Genomic DNA, 26,954 nt, shown 5'->3' on the forward strand with positions numbered 1-26,954 from the left:
CCCTCATCATGATTCTCTTCGATTTTACCCAGAGGCCCTTGGGAAATCCAGGAATCCAAAGCAGCAGCCACAGGGCTTTGCTGTCTCCTCGCTGCGATCCTGACCCCATCGTCCCAGACACTGGCCAGCACTCGGTGTCTCTCTCCACCAGCTACCAGGATTCTTGCTCTATGTGTGCATGTGTATCTGTGGCACTGCTTCAGAATGCCCCATGCCTAAAGTTGTTCTCCAGATTTCAGTGAGGCCTTGGAGTAAGGCCTTCAGTCTCTCTGCAAAAGCAGCCACCAGCGCTAAGCAAACCCCCAGAAAGCCTGGGGTTCAAAGCTAAACAGAGGCAAGGGAACTGGGCTACAAATGGGACCTACCAGGTGAGCTACTCTTTCTCTTTGAGGGAGAGTCCAAACAGAAAACCCCAGATCAAGAGATTCTGCTCTCCTCCAACTGGTATGATACACCCTTTGGAATCACTCCCCTCACTAGATGCAGTGGAAGGAACACTCAGTTTGGAATCAGAGAACCAGAGTTCAAATCCTGCTTGCTACCAAAGAGACCTTGGGCAAGTCCCTTCACTCTGTGAGACTCGGTTTCCTTATCTGTAAAATTTGGGTTGGAATCAGGGTTTCTTAACTTGGGGTCCACGAACTTTTTTTGAAAAAATATTTTGAGAACTGTGTTTCAAATAATTGGCTTCCTTTGTATTTCATTTTATGCATTTAAAAACATTATTCTGGGAAGGGGTCCACAGACTTTGCCAGACTGCCAAAGGCACAAGAAAGTTTAAGAATCCCTGGACTCTAGATGTTGTCTGACGAGCCTTCCAGCTCTAGACCTAAGGTCCCTTCTGCTCTAGTGCCAGACGAGATTGTAAGTCAAACTCTCCTCCCCTGAATGTCCCAAACCAGAGACAGGAACGTGCTTCCCCAAATAAACAGAGGCAGTATAAATCAGAGGGTGATGGGTTTTCAACCCTCCCTTCACCATACCCTTCACCTAGCTGTGGGGCTGCTTTGTTATATGGCTCTGCTCCCTTACTGGAGCCATGGAGGGGAGGTTTAGCCCAGATTCACAAAGCTACCAGAGATTAAACCACCTGCCTGGCTCTTTCCACTTCCCTGCCTGCAAGAAAAAACGCTGGACCCATTCCTCAATCCACTGAAAGTCTGTTTGCTCTGTCACCGCTCCAGGGACCTGGGGTTTAATCACGAATTCAAAGAGCTTTTCAATCTCTTCCCTCCCTTTCCTGTTCTACTAAGGTCAAAATGATTTTCATTCATCTTCTTGAGTTAGAACCTCTCTGACGGCCAGAGGCCAAATTTTTCAGCCTTCTACCTCTCCCATCTTTAAAAAACAAAGAAATACAAACTGAATGTACATTAATTTTTTTCTAAGCTCAAAGGACTCAGCCTCTCTAAATGCACAGGCCTGTCCACAGGGGCTTCACAGCCAGAGCCAAAAAGACAACAGGTCTGCTGAGGCAGCTTGATGTCGTGGGGAAAGCTAGATTTAGAGTCAAGAGATGTGGAAAGAGAGCACTGACTCGGCTGTCAGATGTTAAGTCATTTTTCAGTCATGTCTGACTCTTTGTGACCCCATTAGGGGTTTTCTCGACAGAGATATTGGAGTGGTCTGCCATTTCCTTTTCTGGCTCATTTGACAGATGAGGAAACTGAGGCAAAGAGGGTGAAGTGATTTGCCCAGGGTCACAGAGCTAGTCTGAAGTCAGATTTGAACTCAGGTCTTGCTGACTCCCAGGCCTGGCACTCTATCCACTGTGCTACCTAGCTGCTCCCACTGCAGTCAGAGAACTTAGGTTCAAATCCCACCTCTGATGCTGGTAACCTATCTGATGTTCTGTGAGTCACTTATCCTTTTCAAACCTCAGTTTCCAAAATGCGAAAGGTACAATGAATGTTGATGCCTCTTTGGTCCCTTCCAGCTTTAGACAAATGATCCTAAGACCTGAGGATGAGCTGCACCTCAGTCACTTACCTGAGGTGTGACCTTATTTGAGTCACAGCCTCCTGGGAGGCATCAGTTTCCTCACCGGACAAAACCTGTACTACCCGTCTTACAATGATGTTGTAAGAAAGGAAGTCAGAACGATGTGTTTAGAGCATTTTATGAACCATAAATCACCCTATGAAATCATCCTATGGGGATGATCTATAGCCCTACCTTTGGGAATAAGCTAGTCTGTTGTCGTTCACTTGTTTCAGTCATGTCTGACTCTTTGTGACCCTTTCATGACCCTCTTAGCAAAGATACTAGAGTAGTTCACCATTTCCTTCTCCAGCCCATCTGACAGATGAAGAAACTGAGGCCAACATGGATAAGTGACTTGCCCAGGGTCACACAGCTAGTAAGTTTCCGAAGCCACATTTGAACTCAGGTCTTCCTGACTCCAGGGCTGGTGCTCTATTCACTGCACCACCTACCTACCCAGATAACGAACCCTATAACATTTGAACAAAGGAAGGATCTGTCATTTCATCAACAAGGTGAATTCCCACTATGGGAGACAGCCCATGTCTAACTTAGTAGGACCTTAGGTTCAGAGTGGACTCCAAGCTCAGCACTTTCCGTGTTTAAACATCTAACTTCCTCTGAACATAGAGTGATGATGCGATCACAGATCTGGGATTGGAGGAACCCAGGGGCCATCTGTTCAAGTCCCTCAAGGCCTAGGCAGTCATCTGTGACTTGCCTGGGGTCACACAGCTAGAAGTTGTCAGTGGTAGGAATTGAACTCTTCCCAATTCCAAACCCAAGACTCCATCCACTACGCATCACTGTTAAGTTATTCTGAACAAATGAAAATTTATCCTATTCTTAGAAAAGTCTGTGGAAAGAGATTCTACAACTCTCTTTAGTAACCTTCCCCCACCCCCCTTTTCCTAAGCAGCCCTTCATGTCCAGGAGTTTTGCTTTTTAAATATTTAACCTACAATTACATTTCTGTCACAGGCCCTGGGAAGGACAGCCCAGCCAAGGCACCTATTTAAATGGTTTGTTTTGAGAGCTGGGACTTCAAAACTAACTAGGGGGCGCATCTGGCTTCAGAGCACATCTGGGCACATCTGGCTTCAGAGACAGGGAGTGACCAGCCTACATGCCATCTCGAGTACCTGCAACAGCTGCCAACCACTGAAGCAGTAAGAACAGATGTTTTTATACATCGCACTTAAAGGTTTACAAAGTATTCTCCATCTGGGGAAAGGCTGAATAAATAACAGTATATGAAATAGGATAGAATGCTACTGTGCTGTCAGAAATGATGGAGGGAATAGCTGCAGAAAAACCTGCAAAGACTTGTACGAATTGATGCAAAGTGAAGTGAGCAGAACCTGGAGGACACTTTATATCATAGCAACAGCATTGTAAAAACCATTTGGAAGGACTTGATGCTAACCAATGCAATGATCAACCATGATTCCAGAACAGCTAGCATTTACATAGTGCTTTAAGGTTTACAAAAGCTTGCTTTACAAATACTATCTTATTTGATCCTCACCACAACCCTAGGAGGCACGAGTTACTATCATCCTCATTTTACAGATGAGGAAACTGAGGCAAACAGAGGTTAAGGGACTTGCCCAAGCTCACACAGCTGAAAAGGAGCTGAGGCAGAATCTGAACTCAGCTCTTCCTGACTCTAGGTCCAGCGCTATCCACAGTACCACCTTGCTGCCTATCCTCATGAGGGTGAATCAAGTCACCTACATCCCGACAGAGAGGTAATGTCCAAATATGTAGAATGAGATACTTATTTCTGGATATGGTCAATATGGAATTTGTTTTGTTTAATTATATATAATTTCTTTTCATTGTTTGTGGGAAGGGAATGATTACATGTTAATTTAAAAAAATTAATTAAAAACCACTTTATATACATTATCTCATTTGAACCCCAAAACAATCTTATTAGGTAGGTGCTATAAGTATTATTATTCCCATTTTACAGATGGGAAAACTTATGCTCAGTGAAATTTAGTGATTTGCTAATGGGGTCACGCAGCTAGTGAGAGACAGATTTCTTCTGACTCTAAGTCCAGTGTTCCTTCCATTATAACCAAATGGCCTCTTGGAATAAATCATCTATAACACAAAGTTGTGCTTCTAAAAAAGGTCATGCTCAGATGCTGTAGGAGGACCCAACATGTAGCATTGCCTCATCTAAGCAGCGAGATGGCAAAAGTGGGTGGACTACTGACTTGGAATCAAGAAGACCTGAGTTCGAATCTGGCCTCAGTCTCTTACTAGTTGGGCAAGTCACTTAATCAATGTCTGCTTCAGTTTTTTAACTGTAAAATGGGAATAATAAAACTACTTCCTAGGGTTATTATGAGAATCAAATGAGATATTTGCAAAATACTTAACACACTGCCTGGCATATAGTAGGTACTTAATAAATGCTTGTTTAAGAAAGAATAGCAACGGGGCAGCAGGTGGTATAGTGTACCAGCCCTGGAGTTAGGAGGACCTGAGTTCAAATCCAGCCTCAGAAACTTGACACTTACTAGCTGTGTGACCCTGGGCAAGTCACTTAACCCCAACTGTCAAAGAAAGAAAGAAAAAAAAAGCAAAGAACAGAGAGTCCCTTTCCCATCCAACTATATGCTAGAAGCAACCTCTAAACTAGTTTTTCCATCCTCTGATGATGGGAGGGCTACTCACAGCTAGCTTAACAATATTTCCAATTTTTTTAAATGGCTGTAATATGATGCTTAATTAATTTATTCCTCAGAGGAATTTATTCATTGTCTATTATTTTATATTATTATTTGAATTGATTGGTTTATTTTTAATTTTTATTATTTATTTATTATTAATTCATTTATTCCTATTCTGTCTAATTGATATTTCTCAGAGGAGCTTAAAGTACTTTTCAGGCAAGTGCTTATTTCATAAAAACCTGAAATAGAGAGAAAAAGTCTAACTTTAAAAGTTCTTGTTATAAGAAGTCCCACCCCAAGAATCTTGAGTGAACACGGAGCTCTCCTGGGTTTCCTTATAAATGTAACTGCTTTACCAGAGGACCATGATAAAGGAAAACAAAGCTGACACTCTAGAAAATGTAGCCAATGAAAACTTCTTCAGAAATGAAGAGAAAAGAAAAAGTGAAATTATAAAATGTGTCAATGGGAACATGGAATTGACTTACAAAAATTCAACCCAACTATTGTATAAAATGGTACACGCTTCTATAAGCATCTAATTAATAAGAACAGAGTCAGAAATAATCATAAGATAATAATCATATATTTCAAGCAAGAAGCTACCTTGGAGGCCATTAAGTCCACCTCTAATTTTACAAATGAAGAAACTGAGGCACCAAGAGATAAATGCCTTGCCCAAGGTCACAGTTGGTGTCTGAAATGAGATCTGAACTCTAGTCTGACTCCAAATCCAGTATTCCACCATCTAGACTTTCAGCCCTAAAAGTAGGGCAACGGAGGCACTAACCAGGGAAGTGGAAAGCCTAAGATTATGCAGTTATCTCATAATGTAGCTAAAACTCAAACCCAGGTTTGCTGATTCTCAGACATTGAAACCTAGTATACGAAGACCTCCAGTGCTTTGAGATTGTGTCTGTTACAGAAACTTTCAAACATACTCACATCTGCATAAATGTTGGTCCCATACACTGGAGCCCAGTATGATGGTTCATTCTTACAGTGGGCTGGACAACGAATTCTGAAACAACAATGGCACAAAACCTTTATTCTTCACATGAATGACCAGAAAAAATGAAAATAGATTCTAGGGACTGCTCTGCCCACCTGCATTTCTTTTCCACATTCTCAGTCTCTCTGGGACCTCATAAAACTCTTTTCTTGGCCACTCTCTAATGAGCTTGGCAGCACTGGCGTCTTTTCCTCTTATTAAACTGTGAGATCCGTGAGGGAAAGAACTAGGTCTCACGTAAACTCTGATTTTCCTAGCGCCCAGCACATTTCTCTGCACGTTGTAGTAAATGCCTGTTTTATTGCTATACATGAGTTTTCAAATCTCATTCTCTCTCCTAGAAGGGCATCAAGAGTCAGCTGCAAAGAGGAGAAATACATTTTTCCTCCCTTCCTCCCACCTCACTGTATTTGCCAGTGATGGTGAGGGGCATCCCTTCCAGATCATCTCAGACCACAGAATTTCAAACTTCAGATTTGATAACATAGACAAGACATTCGTTTTACACGGTTCAAATTGGTGTTCTTCTCAAGATGGCATACATCATGCATTGAATGCCATTAACTACTGGGGGGCTGCCTGGCTCTGGTTTGGCATTTTGTCTTCCTTTACCATGGATTTTGAGGGGATATTTATGAAAGAGGGGCTAAAGAAATGCCCATTTTCAACTCAATGCATTTCAAATACCGACCCTTTGCCTAATGTACTTTGAATCCAGTTAATGAAGTATCTGAATTCATCATCTAGTTTCATAATAGCTAATATTTATATGTTATTTGAAAGTTTACAAAGTATTTCACATACATTATCTTGGTTGTCCCTCACTGGCCACTCTGAATTAGGTATCACAAGGCATCATCATCACTGTTTTATAGATTGGGTTAGAGAGGCTAAGTGTCTCCTCCATGGTCACACAAAACAGCTGGAGGTGTGATTTGAACCAAGGTATCTCTGGGCTCCTGGTCCAGTGCTGGGAAGAATCCTGGGCTAAGAAGCAGGAAACCAGGGCTCTGCTTCCAGCTCTGCCACTGATGTTGGGCATTGCGCAACCTTGAACAAATCACTTCCTTTTCTCTAAACTTCCATGTCCTTATGCATAAAATGGGAGGATTGGAGAAAGTGATTCCTCCTAACTCAAAAAAAGTCTGTAGATAAGTCTAGATCACACTAATTTCCAAGGTTTCTGAGCAGATACTAATGTGAAAGTCATAGCTGGACTTCTTTGTCACAAGGGAGGGTTCTATTGGTGGAGAGGAATAGTGACTATAAAGTAACAGCAATGTTAAAAAAAAACAGTGACAGAACTTTTAAAAAATGATGTAGGAATCATATAGCACAATGTTTTGGGGAAAATGAAAACTGACCTGCCTCTAGCCTCTTACCTCCCAAACTGGTACTGCAAGTTATATAATAAAAAACAATTTAGAGTCAGCAGAGGTATATCTAAACACCACAATAAGACCGAGACAAATTATTTTGTCTCTATAAATGATTTCATCAAAAACCTACCATGAGTTATTATGTAAATTTTTAAAAATGGTTTATGATTATGAAAAACTTATGTGTATGCACACATGTATGTGTGTGTATGTGTATGTGTGTGTGTGTGTGTGTGTGTGTGTGTGAGAGAGAGAGAGAAAGGGCAGGGTGAGAGACAGAGACAGAAAGAGAGAGATATACACAGAGGGGAGAGACACTGAAAGAGATGGATGAGAGAGAATGAAACAGAGACAGAATGCAATGATGTTGGAAATTTACAATGAACAAAAGGTCTCACTTGTTCTGCAAATAAATAGTTTTATCCAAACTAATACAATTACAGAAGAAATTTCCCAACTTTATCTCCAAATCACTTGGAAGCATTAGGTTAAATCCAGATCTCACCGGAAATCTCTGATGATGAAAGAGAATCAGCATCATTTTGGGAGACTGAATGCACCTGAACTTGACTTTGGTGACCCGGAGCTTGGTCTCTCTCAGTGTGGTAAAGATGTGTTAGAACATCACCATACTGAAGGAGTACCAGCTATCACTAGCACAAGTGTGGGTACTGAGTCAGTTCCCCGGGTGGAAGCATTACCTTGGGCAATGTTTCATTGGCTTCTCAAACTGACACAGCTCAGCAACTGTGCTGTAACAATCCAGGTCCTGCACTGTGGGAACAAACACAGTGAAAAATAAGAAAGGCATGAGCGAGTCATTTTCCCTAGCCTATAAAATGAAGGGAATGAATTTGTAGTTGTTCAGCTGTTTTGGTCATGTCTGACTCTCTGTGACCCCCCATTTGGAGTTTTCTTGGCAAAGATACTGGAGTGGTTCGCCATTTTCTTCTGCAGCTCATTTTACAGGTGAGGAAACTGAGGCCAACAGGGATAAGTGATTTGCCCAGGGTCACACAGCTAGTATGTATCTGAGGCTGGATTTGAATTCAGGTCTTCCTGATTCCAGGCCTGCACTCTATCCACTGTGCCCCCTAACTGCCCCAGGGCACGGATTCAATCATCTCTAATAGACTTTCCTGTTCTAATGTTTTATGAATTATTAATATATAAAACAGGTACCTTTACCATTAGCAGATAGGGAAACTCTAGCCCAAAAGTGACGTGACCCATCTAACATCCCATAGCTTGGTAGTGACAAATGCTAAATTCTGACTCCCAGCCTAGAAGCATTTTAAATAAGCATTTTAAAGCATTTACTTATGTACAAGTCACTTTAGAAATCTAAATTAACTTCTGTTATCTTCTACAGTGGGTAGATGGCTGGAGCTGAAATCAGCAAGATCCCGAGTTCAGATCCAACCACAGCCATTTACTAGCTGTGTGACCCTGGGCAGGTCATTTAACTGAAGTCTGCCTCAGAGTCCTGGACAGTAAAATGGGGATAATAATAGCAACTACCTCCCAGGGTTGTTTTGAAGAACAAATGAGGTGACATTTGTAAAGCATTATGTAACTCTTAAAGGGCTATATAAATACTGGCTATTATTATATCCCAACAAAAGGCTTACCTGTTACTTTGGAAACCATGAATGAGTTAGAAGCCTTGTATTTACTGGAAAACAAAAATAACAGAAAATGATCAGGATAATCACATTCTCAAATACGATTGAGATGGCTGGATTAGATAACCCCATGTGGTCTCTTCCAGCTCTGATGTTCTATGATTCTGTCCTTCTAAATTGAGCATGAGCTATGGATGGGCTACAAACTCTGAGTCTGATTGGCTCTCCAGGAATCAGACAGGCAGACTGAAAAGTGGAAACAGCTCTTGGGGATGCTGGGAGCAAATGCAAAAGGCCAGTGAGGAAACAGACCCAAGGAGAGCTGAGGACTCAGGGTGAGGAATAGAGGGAAAACTAGGAGACTGGATGTGATGAGACGAGATGAGATGAGATGAGGAGCCCTATAGTATAGCAGACAGAGCGCTGGGTTAGGAATCAGAAAGACCTGGGTTCAAAACTTGTTCCTGAAAGTTACTAGCTTTCAGATCATGGGCTTAACCCCAAAGCTAAGACCACTTAACTGCTTATAGAGCCTCATCATCAGTAAAATGAGGATAATAATACCTGCATTACCTATTTCCCAGGATTATCTAGGGATTAAATGTGGGTAATGGATATAAAGTACTTTGTAAACCTTAAAATGTTATTACCATTATTAGATGAGTTCTTTATTCCTAAAATGATATTAATACACTGTAACATCAGCTTCAATTGTCTTTCCCCTAGAGATCATAAGCCTTTTTCAGTATCTTTAAGAGGGCGATGGAATCTTCCACCCTTGTTCCCATTCCATCCCTTTTTCTCCGGGAGACTGCCTCCTCCATCATCCCCACTCTCTTCCTTATCCTCCGTCTCTTCCTATCTCCTGCAACTCTCCTTTGATCGACCATCCTCAATCATTTTTATCCTTTACCTCTCTTCACCTTCGTGACTGAACTCTTGGAGACATCTGAGAAATACTCGGTACCTCCCCCTCTCTTCCCACTGTCTTCAAAACTCTGCAGTAAAATCTTCTTTCATTCAACTGAAACTGCTCTCTCCAAAGTGACCAATTATATCTCAGTTGCCAAATCTAACAGCCTTCTCTCAATCCTCATCCATCTTGACCTCTCTGTAGGTAATCTTTTTAAATTTTTATTATTTGTTTTAATATTCCTTTAAAAAGATTTTTGAGTTCCAAATTCTCTCCCTCCCTCCACTCCCCACTGAGAAGGCAAGCAGTATGATACCAATTATCTGTATGTACTCTTCGACACCATCAACCATCCTCTTCGCCTGGATACTCTCTCCTTTTTAGGTTTTTGTGATACTGCTTTTCTCTCATTCTCCTCCCACCCGTCTGACCAGTCATTCTCAACTTCTCTTATTGGATCTCCACCCAAGTCACGCCCATTAATGATGCGTTTTCCCCAAGACTCTATCCTAGGCCCTCTTTTTAGCTTGCTTGGTGATCTCATCAGCTCCAGTGGTTTTGATGAACATCTCTGCAGATGATTCTCTGAGATTCATCCATCCCTATCCTCTCTCCTGACTTCTAGTCTCACCACCAACTGCTTGGGGCATCTAGAACTGGATGTTGAATAGACATCTCAACTCAACATGTCAAAAACTGTACTTGTCATCTTTCCCCCCCAAATTCTCCCCTCTTCCAAACTTCCCTATTTCTGTCATCCTCCCAGTCACCCAGGTTCACAACCTTGGTGTAATGACGCCTATTTCTCATTTGCATTCACTCCACATAGACAATCTGTTGTTCCTATCTTAACAACATCTCTGCTACATTCCTACTTCTCTCTCCTCCCATAGCTGCTATCCTGGTGCAAACCCACACTACCTCATGCCTGGACTATTGCAAGAGTCTTCTGCATGGTGTCCCTGACTCCAACCCATCCTCCACTCAGCTACTAATGTGATCTTCCTAAAGCCCAGTTCTGACCAGGTCACCCGCTATTCAGTAAACTCCATTGGCTCTCTATGACTGCCAGAATCAAATAGAAAATTCTCTGTTTGGCTTTTAAAGCCCTTTGCACCCTGGTCCCATCTGGCATTTCCAGTTTTCATTCTCTCTACACACTTCATTTTATTGCCACCATCCTTCTAGATCTATTTCTAGAACACAACAAACACTCCAGCTCCTGACTTGATGTCTTTGCATTGGTTCTTTCCCATGCCTGGAATGCTCTCAGTCCTCCTCATCTCCACTTCTGGCTTGCCTGGCTTCAAAACTTAATTGAAATCCCACCCTCTGCAGTAGGCCTTTTCCAGGCCCATCAGCAGCTCATGCTTCCCTTCTGAGATCACCTTCCATCTATGCTGTATATACCTTGTATCACCTAGTTATTTTCATGTTGTCTCTTCCATTCAAATGTAAGCTCATTGAAGACAAGGACTCATTTTGCTTTTCTTTGTATATCCAGTAAGTGGCACATAGTAAACCCTAATAAATGCTTACTCACTAATAAAATGACTACAGTGACCTGTCCATTGGTCAGTGCTTTTAAAAAATGTCTTTGGTTTATCCAAAAAGCCTAAATTCCTTTTTTTTTTAATAGCATGGATAGGTAAAAGGGAGAGGGGAGGGAAGAAACTGTAATTCTAAAAGAATTGAGATAAAATCCAAGTCAAGAATTACCTTAGAGATGCAATGCCATTCCTTTCAGACCGCACAAAAAAGGGCACCCTCCCATTCCTGGTGATGTCAACCAGACCTCCTTTATCATCTATGATACCAAAATGGATGGCAGCTCGGCATATGCTCGATGACTAGGGGGGGAAAACAGCAACACAGAGAGCTAGAGAGTCAATCACAATGGAAAACTCTTCTCAAGTAAAGTACCCATTTTACATAAGAAGTTTTAACAGAGGGTATTGGTTGAACATATCCAACTAAGCTGCAGAGATGGCTATTACAGATTGAACTGACGCAGAGATACTTTATCCTAAAACACTAGCACCATTTTGTTATTCTCTGGGTTTCTTATTCCTCGAAAACCCCAAGATCAGAAAAATCTTGCAATAAAAAAGGATCAATGGCAAAGTTTCTCCCTCTTAACTTAGGACAGATGGAAACCAGACCTGTCACTTTATCTGTACAAGGAATTCCCAGCTGAGCAAGCTCCTTTACCAATGCAGGTTGGCACCTCTTCTTCAACTTCCAATCTTAGAGAATTAGCTAAAGCAGTGAGAAGAAGGCAAAGTGACTTGGCCAGGACTCTGCAGCCAGCACAAGTCAGAGATGGACCCTGAGCCTACATCTTCCTGGCTTTACAGCCAGCGCACCATTGACTATGCCCCAGGTATGATTTTGTTTGTTGATCTGTTGATTTGTTTATTCATTCATTCATTTGTTCCTTCATTTGTTTGTCTGAAGGCTGATCAGCTTGCTCATCATTTCCAGTTTTCAAAACTGGTTTCCTAACCTTGTTGTGAGATTGTAGGGAATTCTTGCAGGTCAGCTCCCTAAACCCCAGGTGTATGATTCTATGAATATATAAGAAAGACTTTCCACATTAAAGTGTCCATGTTTTCTGTTTCTACAAAATTTGACTCAAGCTACTTAAGGGGGCAATGAACAACACTTACACTTTCATAAAAAAGAGTTCCAAAAATTTTCGCCTTGTTGTTGAAACAGCCTGCTGGGCACTGATATCTGGTTAGAGGGGGGAGAAAAGCAACACATCATTTCTCTTAATTGTTATGCCAATGACTTAGTCCTTTTCATGCACATTTTCTACAAATGTCCTTTCCAAAAATGGGAGAACTTTATTCATTTGGACCCTGGTTAACTTTGAATTTGTGATAGATTTGAAGGGAGCTAGATTGAAACCTTACTTAACTGTGCACTTCAATTTTACGTGTGAAGTTGAAACAAATTAATTATGGACACAAAATTAACAACTCACTTAAAAGCCAGTTTCATGTACTTTAAAGACATCATTTGGGACAGCTAGGTGGTGCAGTGGCCATTGAACAAGCATTGAATAAACGGTGGCAGACAATTGGGACTCATGAGTTATTGTGGTCATGCATCACTAAAGTGATGCATGAAATAAGAGGGAGTTGTAATCTTGCTAAACTTATCACCTAAGTTGTATTAAAATGTCACAAAAGCCATTTTCCACAAAGACTATGCTGCATGGTATTGTTCTGTGAATGAACTTAAAGGCCTTTAATAAAGGCATTGACTATAGGAGAGTCAAAACAAAAGGTTACCTGTTGCACGTAGACCCTTTACACTTGTCCCTCATTTTGGTCTCACACTTGATGATTTGTGCTAGGAGATAAGAAAAATAAAAAAATAGATCTGAGAAAAAAGAGTAAGGAAGAAAAACTAGAAAAATCAACAAATCTAAACCTCCCAAATAATGCAAAAATAGAAACTTTGAAAATCAAAGAAGAGGTAAACAAAATTGAAAGAAAAAAAGTCTTATTTTAAAAAATCTAACAAAATTTGATCACAGAGGTAGAGAAAGGAAAGAAAGAAAAATGGGAACATTAGAAGAAGTCCAGATTATCAAAATAAAAAATGAAAAGAGAAATTTGAAACAGCTAAAGAGGATAAAAAAGAAAAAACAAACAAACAAACGAGGGGAAATCTCTCCAGAAGAAGACACATTCTGCAACCTCCCACTATCAGGTTTGGGAAGGACTGTCCTCAACAAAGAGTGGCAGTTACCTCATACCTTCTCTTATGGAGCACACTGCACTACATTCTTAATGCAAGTAATGGGGCAAAGGTGTTGTCATATAAAAACTTCTCTCATGAAACACATAGATTGAAACAATGCTGGAAACTGAGATGGAAAAAAATCATAACCAGCACAATTGAGGTTGAATTCAAATTCAGATCCCCCAGTTTTTACTATTGCCCTTCCTGCCACAATCTCCTCAATAACACCTTCCCTGCTGCCTCAGTTAGGAGTCATTTCTTCCTCCTCCAAACTCCCAAAGCCATGGGTCTATGGTTTTTTTATGACCCATCTTTTATAGGACGCCTTTCTCAACTCCTCTTAATTCTAGTTCTTCCCTCTATTAGTTATTTCTTAGGTATCCTACATATAGCTTGTTGGTATATATATGTTTGCATGTTGTCTCCCCCTTAGACTGTAAGCTCCTTGAGGGCAAGAACCGTCTTTTGCTTCTTTTTGTATCCCCAGCACTGAGCACAGTGCCTGGGACTTGGTAGGTACTTAATAAATGTTTATTGATTGATTGATTGGCCCTGATACCTCTGTTCATAGATATGGCACTAACTAGACCCTAGGCTTTCATAAGAGTTCTCTGATCATTGGAGTGACTAACTGTGATACCAGTGAACTGTTGGTGAATCAAGCGAGAGGTAGTGGACTAGAGGTGAGAAATGAGTCATGTATTGTCATGCAGACGATGTATCACTGTTTCTTCTCATGGATCGTCATTTGGGAAGAGACAGGGTTACAAGGAGGAAGAAAAGAACATCAATAAGACATGTAGCTAATTTTTTAAAAGAAAAACTATGACTCTCTTGTCTTGCTCATCCTTATATTCTTCATAGCACCCAGCATAGTTTCCAGGAATACATCTTCAGTTATATCTTAAAACGCCTGAGTTAAAAAGAAGGCCACCCAAGTGCACCCCAGGTCTAGGATTCTTACAGTGTTTAACAAAAATAAAGTAACTAATTCCTTTAAAAAAAGAAAAAAAGAAAGGTCTAGGACTTTGCTTTGACACTCCACCCTACTGCCCAGTATTTGCCTGTTGGAGACCTCTCAATACCCTCGGGCCACTCGACCAACCCAAGGGTTGGTTCCAATTGGGATGGGGGTGGAGGGAGCCATGGAACAAGGGTGTCTCTTACTCATATAATTGTCTGCAGTGGTTTTCTTGGGTTTGTTGGGCTTGGTTACCCTCGGTTGGACCCATACGTGTTTCTCCTCAGGAATCTGAGACATTTCCACCTCATTTGTCTCATCGGTCTCAGGCTTCTGTACATAAGTCTCATCTTATTAGTGGGGGGAAAAAAGAACATAACATATTAGTGTTAAAAATCAAATGTATTTTGGAGAAAGATATATGGGTATATGTGTGCATGTTCCAAAAGTTCCCAAGAGAACTTGACATATTGGTGTTAAAGTCAAATGTATTCTGGAAGGATACACACACACACACACACACACACACACACACACACACACTGTCCCAAAAGTCTAGTGGAAGCTTCTAACTGCAATAAGACTTTTGAGACACCCTGTATATCTTACTTATGAGAGGTTTTATTTCACACACACACAAAAAGACTCATTTCTAAATAGCTGGAAACTTCTCTGCAAGAAAGGTCATACAGAAGAGGCCATGCCAGGTGGAATTCTACTAGGAAAGGGTCATATTCTAATGGTCTGGTAATATTCATAGTGATTGCTTTGTACCTAAGAACAACATGCATGACATTTTCTAGGATGTTAAATCTGGAGCTGGAAAGAGCTTTGGAGGTCATTTAATTTTTATATAGGAGGAAGCTGAGGTTGAGGGATTTGCCAGGGTCATCAAAGTAAGAAATAACAGAGTTGGGATTTTAACCCAGAACCTCTGACTCTTCATGCAGCAATAGGGTCACTGAATTATTAAATCATTGCGTCACTGAAGTAAGGTCATTGAATCACTGAATTATTGTGATTTCCTTTCATCATCCTTGACTCCAGAATTTCCCATTCTGGCATAATAGGAAATGGAGAAGCTATTTGCCTACTGAATTTGTCATTCAGAGAAATGTGCATAGCCTCTTGGCCCTGAGAACAGTTTGGGAGCATCAGCACCTCTGAGTCAGAAGTCCTACTTGAATCACGCCCAGAAGTTCTCAAAAGGACAGCCACAGTCTGAGAGAGACAGACGGAGAGGAAGGAATGAGAACTGAAATTGCTAAGCAGCAGCAGAGGGGAGAGGGCACCCTGGCCCCACCTGGGACATAATGAGCTGATCCAGAAACGATCCATGGCTAGAAACAACAGACAAAGGGAGGGAGTAAAGAGAGGTCTGGGCTGTCGCTGAGAAGGGAGAACTCCAAAGGGACCATGTGTCTAAGAACAGAGGAACTGTGTTGAAACTAGCAGTCATAACCATCTCTTCCCACACTGGGGGAAGTTTTCCCCAGTGGCCTGCTCTTTCCCCAGCTTACCCTCTCTGTGCCTGTCCAATAACATACACTACAATATACTTTGCTTGTGTCTTCTAATTAAACATTTCCTGAGTCTTGATTTTTGCCTCAAACATAAAGAGGCCAGGGGTTACCTAGAGATAAAATCATCCAAAATCCCACACGTCAACTCCCCTCACTCACTCTCTGAACTCGAGGAGTCAGAAAAGGATTTTTTAAAAATGAAGGGAAAAAACAACAGTAACACAGACACTTGAAAACACAAAAGAGAATTGTGTTCCCGTCTATATACAATGCTCTGCAGAGACATTCTATTTGCAAGTGCTGCTCAGGTCAGTGCCTGCTATGTCTTGCTGGGTTCCTTCATTCCCTTGAATGCACCTAATAAAAAGTTTGTTTTCCATTGGAAAACAAAAAAGGTGTAACGAGAATAAGCCACGTTTTCTTCCTTGAGCCTTCCAGATTTTTATACCTCATAATCCCAGCTTTATTGAGTCTAATGTAGGTCAGTGAGTCAGTCAGAAACCTTTGAATATGTACTGTGTGGAGAGAACTATGCTAAGAAATTGAAGACAATCCTTGCCCTTGAAGGACTTAAAACCCAGTTGGAGGATGGAAAATTCACATGTAAGAAAGTGGTAAGGACACTTGACTGAATAACATGCTTTCTATTTTAATAGAGTGGAACCAGGGATCCGAACGGTTAGCCAGGGTAGCTCTGGGGAATTTCCATCCCCAAATTCATTACAAGGTTTTTCTGTAGACTGTCTCTACCTCTGGGCAGGTCTGCTAAAGGGGAAGATGAAGAGCTAAGAGGAATGTGGGAAGGGCACCTTCTAGACTGAATTAGTATTAGCTTTTTTTTTTTGGCCTAAACCTGCATTTTCATCTGTGTGAGGATCTCTGAGTTATGATCACTTTCTCCACCAATGTAAAAGCAAATCACCTAGAACTTATAGTATTTAAGAATGTGAGAAATCAAGTGATTTACCTATTGTTAGGACTTGAACCCCAGGCTTTTCTGACATCCTTATTCTATCCACTATATCTCACTGCCTCTTACAAATAACACAACATCAAAATTTGCACATGGTTTTATATTTTTCAAAAGATTGTCACATAATACCATTTTACTTGAGCTTCACAACTGCCCCCAGGAAATAAGGACAGCAACATTAGGTTTAAGAGATGGTAGGAAGGGACTATGGTGCAATGGAGTCAGATAACCCAGATTCAAATCCTGACATTTATTTATTACCTGTATAAGCTGGGGCAAATCACAACTTCTCTTGGCCTGAGTCTCTTCACCAACTAAATGGTCTAGATGACCTCCAATATCCCTTCCAGCTGTAATTTATGAACGTATTATAGGATGGCCTCAAAGCCTAGAAAGTTTCACTGCTTCATTCGGTCATTTTTCAGTCATGACCAACTCTTCTTGACCCCATTTAGGGTATTCTTTGGTAAATATACCGGAGTGGTTTGTCATTTCCTTCTCTAGCTCATTTTACAAATGAGGAAACTGAGGCAAACAAGGTTAAATGACTTGCTCAGGGTCACACAGCTAGTAAGTGTCTGAGGCTGCTACATACATATATAAAGGCAATTTAAGCAAAGGTCTGAAGTGGATGGCCCACCTAAGACTCATGTTTCTGTGCACTGACCTTTCCCATTCACTTGAATGGGGGATCAAAAGACTACCAGGATGGAAAAATCTGGAGGGTCTCAGACCCAGACAGTCATTGATGCTTTACTGGAAGGACAGCACCTAAAATAATGCTAAATGGGTACAATTTGGCAATTAGACATTATGCAGGTTATCACAGGACTTTCTTTTCTTCCCAGGAGCAGGCCCAAGGTTATGAGGGAAATGGTCTATTGTAACTTTTCTTACTATACTATTTCATCAAATGCCTTTTTTTTTTAAAGTGCCTCTTCTGGCTGATAAGCAAATGCAAACACATTGGTATGGGCTTATGGGCTATGGTTTAAAGCTGATTTGAACAGAGTCCCTTGACCCTGTATAGCTTGTCTGGAGAAACTCGTATTCAAGTTGGGGTGTAGGTGCCACATTATTACCCCATCATAAGATGGGGCAAGAAGAGATACAGCAAAGGTAAGCTAATTATCCACAGTCATAGAATATTTAATGGCATTTCAGTAGAATATAACCACCTTGAGGGCAGGAAGCATTTTTTTTGTTTTTGTTTTTGTTTTGTATCTGCAGAACCTAGCATGGTACCTTACAGATAGTATGCATTTAATAGATGTTTAATAGCTTGGATTAGAGCCAGGAGTGAAATCTGATTCTCTAGACTTTCTAGGCTCTCTATGTGATCTTTCCATGACTCTATATCACTTCAATTCAATCAAGTCAATATTTGCTGACAATGTGCAGGGCACTGCACTAGGCACTGAGGAGACAGTGACACAGTCCCTGTCATCAAGGAAGTTAAATTGTCCTAAGGGGATGTCTGACACTCCTCAGATAAGTATAATATAAATTGCAGCGTAAGGAGGGCAAAGCAGAGATCCGTGCAAAGTGCTCCAGGACAATCTCAGGAGGGAGAGGATGCTTTTTGACTTCCCAGTATATTACAGAGTCAGGGCAGCTAGGTGGTGCCATAGTGCACAGAGTGCCAGGCCTGGAGTCAGGAAGACTCATCTTCCTGAGTTCAAATCTGACTTCAGACACTTACCAGCTGTGTGTCCCTGGGCAAGTCACTTAACCCTGTTTACCTCAGCTTCCTCATCTGTCAAATGATCTAGAGAAGAAAATGACAAGCCACTCCAGTATCCTTGCCCAAAACCCCAAATGGGGTCATAAAAAGTCAGACACAACTGAAACAACTCAGTTAACAGATTGTGTTGAGGTAGGAATGTGTTTGTGAAACCATACTTTAAAAGACAAAGGGATTTTCCTTCTTTGATGTCAAAGCCTACAGTCATAAGAGCACGGATTTGAAACCAAAAGGGATGATAAAAGTAATTACTCCAATCTCTTAATTTTATAGATGAGAGACTGGGACCCGGGGAGGTTAAGTCACTTATTACACAGGTTGTAAATGACAGAGCCAGGATTTCTGACTCTAAATCTAGCTCTCTTTCTCCTGCCTAGTTCCTTCTGTGTGCTATCAAACCTGAAACTCTATGGGTCCATGCACTTCCAAAGATTCTGCGTATGGATTTTCACGGTATCCAAGAACTTGGACAGGGGAAAAAAATTAAATCTTTATTTCCATATAATTGGTCTTCTTTGTGATTATGCATTTTGCTTCAAGCATTTAAAAATAAGCTTCTAGGAAGGGGTCTACACTTTCACCAAATTGCCCAAGGGATCGTCAAGATGGGTTAAGAACCCCTGTCTCAAGCTGTCAAGCCAGCCTCTGGCAAAAGGTACACAGCTGGCCAAAGATCAAGAAGGAAGGAAGTCACCCAAATCACCCTTGACTTCTAATGTTGCCCTATACATGGTCATTTGCTCTGATTCAGCCTCCAGGCATGCATACAGCCCTGAATATAACAGAGCTTTACTATCTTCAACTCAGTCCTCTCATACCAAGGAAAGCCTGGCTCTCTTTCTTTCCGGAAATGTTTCCCCTTTCAATTATTAACAAAAACTGTTTGGGAGCAAACAGGGACTCTCTTTTTTAAAGGCATGAAAGCTTGTAATCTCACCGCTGCCTATATACCCCAAGGAAGTCAAGGACAGAAACAAAGGCTCGATATATACCAAAATATTCTTAAAGTCACCTCTCAGCACCCCAGGCCAGAGGCATCAAATTCCTGCTGAAAAACTCCCCAGTGCAGCCCGAATCAGATTGAATCAAAACTGGGAAATGCTTAACAAAATAAACATACGACATAGATAATGTTAATTTGTGGTTTTCTAAGTCAACATGTGGCCAGCATGGAACACTTTTCAGGGTGGTGGTGACAAAAGGGCTGCCCTCTGATTATGGAACAAATGACTACATGGAGGAATGCCAGAAAACATGGGAAGATTTACATAAACTGAGGCAGAGCAAAATAAGGAGAACGAAAAGGATAATATTGACGAAGATGATGACAAACTGTTTGCAGCCACTAACAGGGAGTGAAAAACGGATGTCGAATGCAGACACCAGAAGGGACTATCTGATTCTGATCCCCCTGACCCCACTGTTGGAACAGATCTAAACGAGGTTCCCTGTTGCTGCACCTGGAGCCAGCTGTTCTGACCAGATGTCACTAGTCACCCCAGCCTCCTCCAGCCTTCTTTACGGACTTTCAGTTGCTACACAAAACAACTTATGTAATAGTTGTGAGGTTGTGTCTCCCATGAGACTCCCTCCCGGTTGAAATATATTTAACTACCTGATCTCCTCTGGGCACTTGGGTACTGAGTGATGCCTTAAATTGCCTCAATCAAAACCCCTAGTTTTTGCTACTCTGGTAGCATCTTCTTTTCAGGTTGATACCAATAACAGTCCTGGAGAATAAATAGGGAATTTTTCTTCCCTCTTTTAACAGAGAAGTGGGAGGCTACTGGGGCAGAATATTACATACATTGTCCAGGGGACAATTTATAATTGTAATTTGGGATGGGGGGCCCTAAATGTTTTGCTTTGTTTCAAGGAAATTTCTTGAAGGGGGAGAGGGGCCCAGTAATTACCAGAAATAATTGCAGTGTCAAATCAAAAGGCATCAGTTAAACACTTTTCATTTAAAGGCTCATACCTCGGTAACAGAGGTTATTCCTGCAGCCTCCACCATAACTGGGCGGACATTCAGAGCAGGGCCGGCCATTTCTATACGGGGCTTCACCAATCCAATTTCCCCTGAAGAGAAGCAGAAAATAACTGTCAAACATATCTCCAAGGTCTTCACGAGTGCTGCTGCCACCGACGGGCCAGGTACCTGACTCTAGCCTGGCCTGAGATCTCCAAACTGCAACCCCAAAGGCAACAGGAATTAGGGAGAAATGAATGTTTCCACTGTTTATAAGATGGCAGACAGCATTCAAAACGGAAGATAAAAAAAAAAGAGGCTGCTGGCCTCGGCTCTTTCCATGAACTTATAGTCTGAAGCTTTCGAGCATAGACGGCGGCTGGGTAAACGGATGGAGATACAGTGGGGCCCCTTTTCATCCTACAACTATGTCGTCAGTTTCTGTTTGCCCTGGAATACCAGCCCAGCCACAAATCCACTAATGTTTCTTTAGTCCCAGGACTGTAACGGCACCCAACACACGCTGGGCTCCAACAGAAAAGGTTTCCATTTTAGAGTCTGCTGAATTTTCCCCTCTTATAACCATTTCAGAAATGAAAAAGCAGGGTCCCCAGCCTTAAACGTCAAAAAAGCAGAGGTTCACAAGAGAACAGCTCATACCATAATAAAGACTTTGTAAACACTCTGACGGACTTAAGAATTTGGTGCTCAGCATAGAGTCTGGCACATATTAGGTGCTTAATAAATGCTTAGGGCAGCTAGGTGGTGCAGCGGGTAGAAAGCGAGGTCTGACCTCAGGTACTAGCTATATGACCCCAGGTAAATCACTTCACCCTGTTTGCCTCAGTTTCCTCATCTGTAAAACGAGCTGGAGAAGGAAATGGCAAACCACTTCAGTATCTTTGCCAAGAAAACCTCAAATGGGGTTAGGAAGAATCAGACAAAACTGAAATGCTTGAACAACAACAATTAATGCTGATTGATTGACAATTCTGACCAATCCCATGATCCGCCATGATTCCAAAAGACCTGGAATGAAGCAGGCTACCCACTTCCTAACAGAGAAGTGATGGACTTAGGACTCAGAATGAGTCATATTTTTGGACATGGCCAATGCAGGAACTGATTTGTTTTACTATATGTATTTGTTAAAAGTGTATTTATTTTAAATAGGTTGATAGGAGAAAAATACATATTTGCTAATTGAGAGAAATTACAATTAAATTTATATTTATATTGTTTATTTATATTTGCATTTATATATTAAAGTTTAATTTTTTAGAAATTGTAGGATCATTAACTTAGAACCGGAAAGGACCTTTAAGACCATTTAGCTCAAAATCATTACTTTACAATGAAGAAAACTGAGGCCTAGAAAGACTAAATAACTTGTACAACATTCCGTAAGCTGTAATTCGCAGAGACAAGATTTGACTTTACATCTTCTGACTCTGATTCCAGCACATTCTTCATGAGGAACAGAGTGTGTAATCTAAAGAATTCTAGCTAGATGGAAAAGCATTTGGATCAAAGGATTTACAACCTCAAGGGACCCTGGAGATTGTCTAGTCCAGTGAGGCCTCAAGAACACATGTGGTCCTCTAGGTCCTCAAGTACAGCCCTTCACATGGGGCCCTCTATATCCTCAAGTATTCAGTCAAAGGGCCACATTTGAGGACCTAGAAGGCCACACGTGGCCTCAAGGTCACAGGCTCCCAGCCCTGGTCTAGTCCAATCCCTTCATTTTACCAAAGAGGTGATCTAGGGATTTGTCCTGGGTCACAGGTCATTAAAAAAGAGTCAGAACTCAAATTTTTGCACTTTCTTAGATGAAGGGGCAAAAAGCATAGATTCCTGACTGCAGGGTATGAGTATGAAATTCCTGTGACCTAGATAGATGGATGGATGGATGGATGGATGGATGAATGGATGGATGAATACACATACATACATAGTATATATAATTTGTTATTATATATGTGTATATGTATGGATGTGTGCATACATATGCTGACAGAGAAAGTACATAGTAAATACAGATGTCATCCGCTTACTTGTTCTACCCTAGACTAGTGCCCCTGCTACACAACCCACCTGAGCATCGTGTTTGAGGTAGCATCTACTAAGGAGAATAGCTTTGTCTCCATTTTTCTTTCTCTGGCTCCTGCTGTCATCAGAGAAAGGTGAGAACCCTAGACAATGTGGGAACACATCCTTGAAATTGTACTGGAAGTCAGTGCATGTCTGTGATTCATTTTAGAAAAGTATGTCAGAGCCAACTTTCTAGGAACAGGCATCTTCTTAAAAGGGAAAGCCATTTGTCGACTTGTAGTACATTTTGAAATACTGCACAAAATACTGCATGAATATAATAAGTTCACAGCTGTTCTCAAAATTTATCATGCAGAATGAAAACAGAATGAGTGCCCGTAGACTTGGGAATGGCTGACAAATTGTGGTACATGAGCGTAAAAGAAACTTATTGTGCTTTAAGAAATGATGACTGTGAGGATTTCTAAGAATCCTGGGAAGACTTGCATGAGCTGATACAGAAAGGAGCAAACAGAACCACAAGAACAATATTTACAATGACCAGGATAATTTAAAAGGAAGCAACAGCATTAAAAGACATCAGAACTGAAGTCTGATCAATCTAATACTCCAGAGGACTGATGACAAAACACACTCCTCTTTGTAGAGAGGGAGTGAGGTACAGGAAGAGAATTAAGCGCAAACCATGTACATGGTCAATGTGTTTTCCTTGTTTTCTTTGACTTCACTTTTTTGTCATTACAAGGGGAGGTCCTATTGGGGGGTAGATTATTGTGTGTGTATGTGTATATGTACATATACATATATATACACACACACATACATACACATATATATACATGTATATTTAAAGCATCAAAAAAACTTTTCCCAAAATCATTTGCACATACGTGTCTGCATGTATAGACACACACACACACACACACACATATATATATATATATATATTTAAAAGAGGCAGCAAGGATAGAATAGTGGATCTAAGACCTGGGTTTAATTAAGTCTTGCCTCTCACCTCTCCTGGCTGTGTGACCCTGGGCAAGTCACTTCTCAATGCCTCAGGCCAGAGGCATGAAATTCCTGCTGAAAAATTCCCCAGTGCAGCTCAAACCACATCGAATTATAACTGGGAAATGTTTAACAAAATAAACATACAACACAGATAATGTTAATTTGTGGTTTGTTAAGTCAACATGTGGTCAGCATGGATCTGTTCCTATTTGAGTTTGACTCACTGCTCTAGGAAACTCTTTTAAGACTATAAGTTACCAAGAAGGCATCCATCTGCATTGAGAGGGAGAGTTTCCTGACCTGGGAGCTCCTCCTACCAATGAAGTCAAGGTTTTTAAAAAGGGATCTAAAGACAAGGTCAGGTGGGGAGGAGGGTTCCAAAGTCTGAACATCTTCAGGCTAATAAGGACGAATAGAGAGGGTGAGAAAAAAGAGTGGAATAAGTTCTCAGTGTAGAATCATGGGATGCAGATTTGAATCCTGACTCTGAAACTTTCCATCTGTGTGACCCCAGGCAAACCCTTTACCTTATCTGGGCCCCACACTCCTCATCTGTAAAATGGGAGGAGAAGATGGATCCGACTTTCTAAGATCCTTTCTAGTTCTAAATCAAAGATTCTAACGCGGCCTAGGAGAGAGGTTCTCATTTCCTTTCATTCTCCTTGGTTTACCTAATGGCCATAGGCTCCATCTTAATTCTATCTGGTATGGAGAGAGGGAAGGCTCTTTAATAGCACAGTTGTAAGTATGTCAGTATAAGTACATCAGCAAAGGCAAGAGGAAGGTGTTGGGTATTTTCACCATTGGCACAGATCAAAATCCCTCAATGATTTTGTTGCTGTTTAGTCCTGTCTGACTCTTGGCGACCCCATTTGGGTTTTCTTGGCAAAGACACTGGAATGGTTTGCCAGTTCCTTCTCCAGGTCATTTGACAGATGAGGAAACTGAGGCAAACAGGGTGAAGTGACTTGTCCAAGGTTACTAGCTAGGATTTATCTGAGGCCAGATTTGAACTCATGAAAATGAGTCTTCCTGACTCCAGGCCAGGTGTTCTATATACCACCTAGCTGCCACTCTCAATGACAGGCAGATTCAGTCCATCACCAGGACTGTATTTAAAGCCCTTCCAGGTTACTAGGACCTGCTCAAACTCACGTGCTACTAGTATCTCAAGAACCCTGGCTCACTCTTCTCAGTAGGGAGATGGGAGACCACAATAGATAACGTGGTAGAAGCTGACAGTCAGGTTTGCTTAACAGTTTCTCTTTGTTTTTTTAAATGTATTTCTTATTATGTTGTTTTTTTTAAAAAGTCTACATCTCTCTAGCTTACCCCAGATGCCTCACAGGCCTCGACCCACTTTGATTGGTAGAGAAGCTCAGACCTGCTCTATTTCCAGCTGAGGTCAGCTCACTTCTCACACAGCCTCTTAGGCCCCTATTCCTAGGGACTCAATATATTAATGAAGGATTTTATGTGGCCACCTAGTCAACTTTAGCCCACCATAGCTGAGAACTCACCAGCACGGGGCTCTCCAGACTCAGCATCTGCTGTAGCAGGGATTACAGGCACATGTCCCACACCCTGCCTGTTTTTCTTTTTTAAAAGGGAGAATTCAGGGTAAAAGGAGGTATAATGAGAAATACTTATGAAATAAGAAACAAAAGCCATCGCTAAAAAAATTTTTTTTAAATCATGGCCACCACATCAAAATGAAACATTTGAGTAAAGAGCTTCAATCGATATGATGCACAATTTCTAAAAAGAGAGAAAACCATAGCAAAAAAAATCAAAAAGAACGTAATCTGATCAATAGACCCTCTGGGGTTAAGTCCCATTTATAATGTCTATATGTTGCACGCACAGTTATTTGCATCGTATCTCTCCCATTGGAATGTGAACTCCTGGAAGGCAAGGACTGTATTTTTGTCTTTCTTTGTATCTGCAAGACTTAGCACAATGCCTGGCACATAGTAAGCACTGAATGACTGCTTGTGGATGGATGGATGGATAGATGGAGAGACAATTGCTTTGAGCATCTTCCCAGTTCTCTTAGAAGTCCCCAGTAGGTTTTATAATATCTTAAAGTAAAAACATCATCTTCTCTCACTGGGCTGAACTCACTGAGCAAGGTGTCTTTAGGTCTTGCCGAGTTATTTTAGCCAGGAGTAAATAAGATATCTTTTCTGTCTAAGCTGGCTTCCCCAGGTTTCCATTGTCTCTAGGCCAGAGACCACATCTTCTAACTACCTTTTTATTTCCGACCCCACCCATGGTGTCTAATAGAATGCCCTACCCACTACAAGGGCTCAAAAGCAAGCTGATTGATCACCAGAGGCTCTGAACAGTGGAACAGTTGTGTCTACTAAGGCAGGACTAACCAGTGTATGTTGGAATATGTGTATTGAGTATCTGGGGGAGGGGAGGAGAGGAAAGGAAAAAAAAAGTCAAGCAAATTGTCTCCTATTATGGAATTTTCTGTACTCCATACTCCCGGGTAGTGATGTAAGCCCTGCTGCTCTCCTCCAAGCCTGCCCCTGAAATGCTACCACAGATATGCAAAGTATTCTCCCAGGACTTCATTTTCCTTCCAACCTCAGCTGTGGCCCACCCCACCACAGCCAAGTCTGACGGAAAACCAAATGAGGATGTTTCCATGTCAGGCAATCCTTTAAAAACAGCAGGCCATAAACTGGGTTAGTTGTTCTTGAATTTACAGACCAGACTTCCCATTCGTCTACAACTACCATTCACTTTGAATGCATGAATGAATGAGCAAATTATCCCCCCCACCCTGTGCAACATGCTGGGGTGTGTTGTGTGTGTGTGTGTGTGTGTGTGTGTGTGTGTGTGTGTCGGGGGACACAAAGAAAGCTTTTGCTGTTTGTTGCTCACTTCTGGGAGATGCATTAGAGGAAGGCATTGGCAAACTGGTGCAGCTCCAGTAGAAGGGACTGGAAGCTGGGCCCATTTGAGGATCAGAGGAAGGGGCTAAGGATGCTTAGTTTGAAGAAGAGAAGATTTAGGTGGAACAGGATGGCTGCTTTGACAGATCTATTTGAAGGGCTGCTAAGAAACCCTACTCTGCCAAGTTTGGCCTTAGAGAACTCACTTCCTTTTTCTGGGCCTCAGTTTCTTTATCTGTAGACTGAGAAGGTTGGCCTAGATAATCTAAACAACCCTATAATCCTATGTCTAAGCCATGGTCTCTGCCCTTCAGGAGATCATAGGTTATCAAGGATAAGGCAAACATAAAAGCAAATCCAATATGGACAGGCCATGTAGTACAACAGAAAGAGCAATGGCTTTGGAGCCAGAGGTCCTGTATTCAAATCCCAGATTTTCTGTGTGACCTTGAGGAAG

At 41.5% G+C, this 26,954-nt stretch overlaps 1 protein-coding gene across 1 annotated transcript in view; it reads right to left on the reverse strand.

Annotated features, from left to right (window-relative positions):
• Positions 1 to 26,954, reverse strand: part of CRISPLD2 (cysteine rich secretory protein LCCL domain containing 2) — an 81,709-nt gene that overhangs the window by 20,790 nt on the left and 33,965 nt on the right. Inside the window, exons 6-13 of the mRNA XM_020989249.2 lie at positions 20,538 to 20,638; positions 14,526 to 14,669; positions 12,902 to 12,962; positions 12,272 to 12,338; positions 11,322 to 11,452; positions 8,696 to 8,739; positions 7,766 to 7,838; positions 5,619 to 5,694 (exon numbers count right to left, since the gene is read on the reverse strand). Of these exons, the coding sequence (XP_020844908.1) occupies positions 5,619 to 5,694; positions 7,766 to 7,838; positions 8,696 to 8,739; positions 11,322 to 11,452; positions 12,272 to 12,338; positions 12,902 to 12,962; positions 14,526 to 14,669; positions 20,538 to 20,638 (697 nt within the window). The remainder of the gene's footprint in view (positions 1 to 5,618; positions 5,695 to 7,765; positions 7,839 to 8,695; positions 8,740 to 11,321; positions 11,453 to 12,271; positions 12,339 to 12,901; positions 12,963 to 14,525; positions 14,670 to 20,537; positions 20,639 to 26,954) is intronic.

The sequence above is a fragment of the Phascolarctos cinereus genome, unplaced genomic scaffold (assembly GCF_003287225.1).
Source record: "Phascolarctos cinereus isolate Bilbo 61053 unplaced genomic scaffold, phaCin_HiC Scaffold_2;HRSCAF=192, whole genome shotgun sequence".
NCBI lineage: Eukaryota > Metazoa > Chordata > Mammalia > Diprotodontia > Phascolarctidae > Phascolarctos > Phascolarctos cinereus.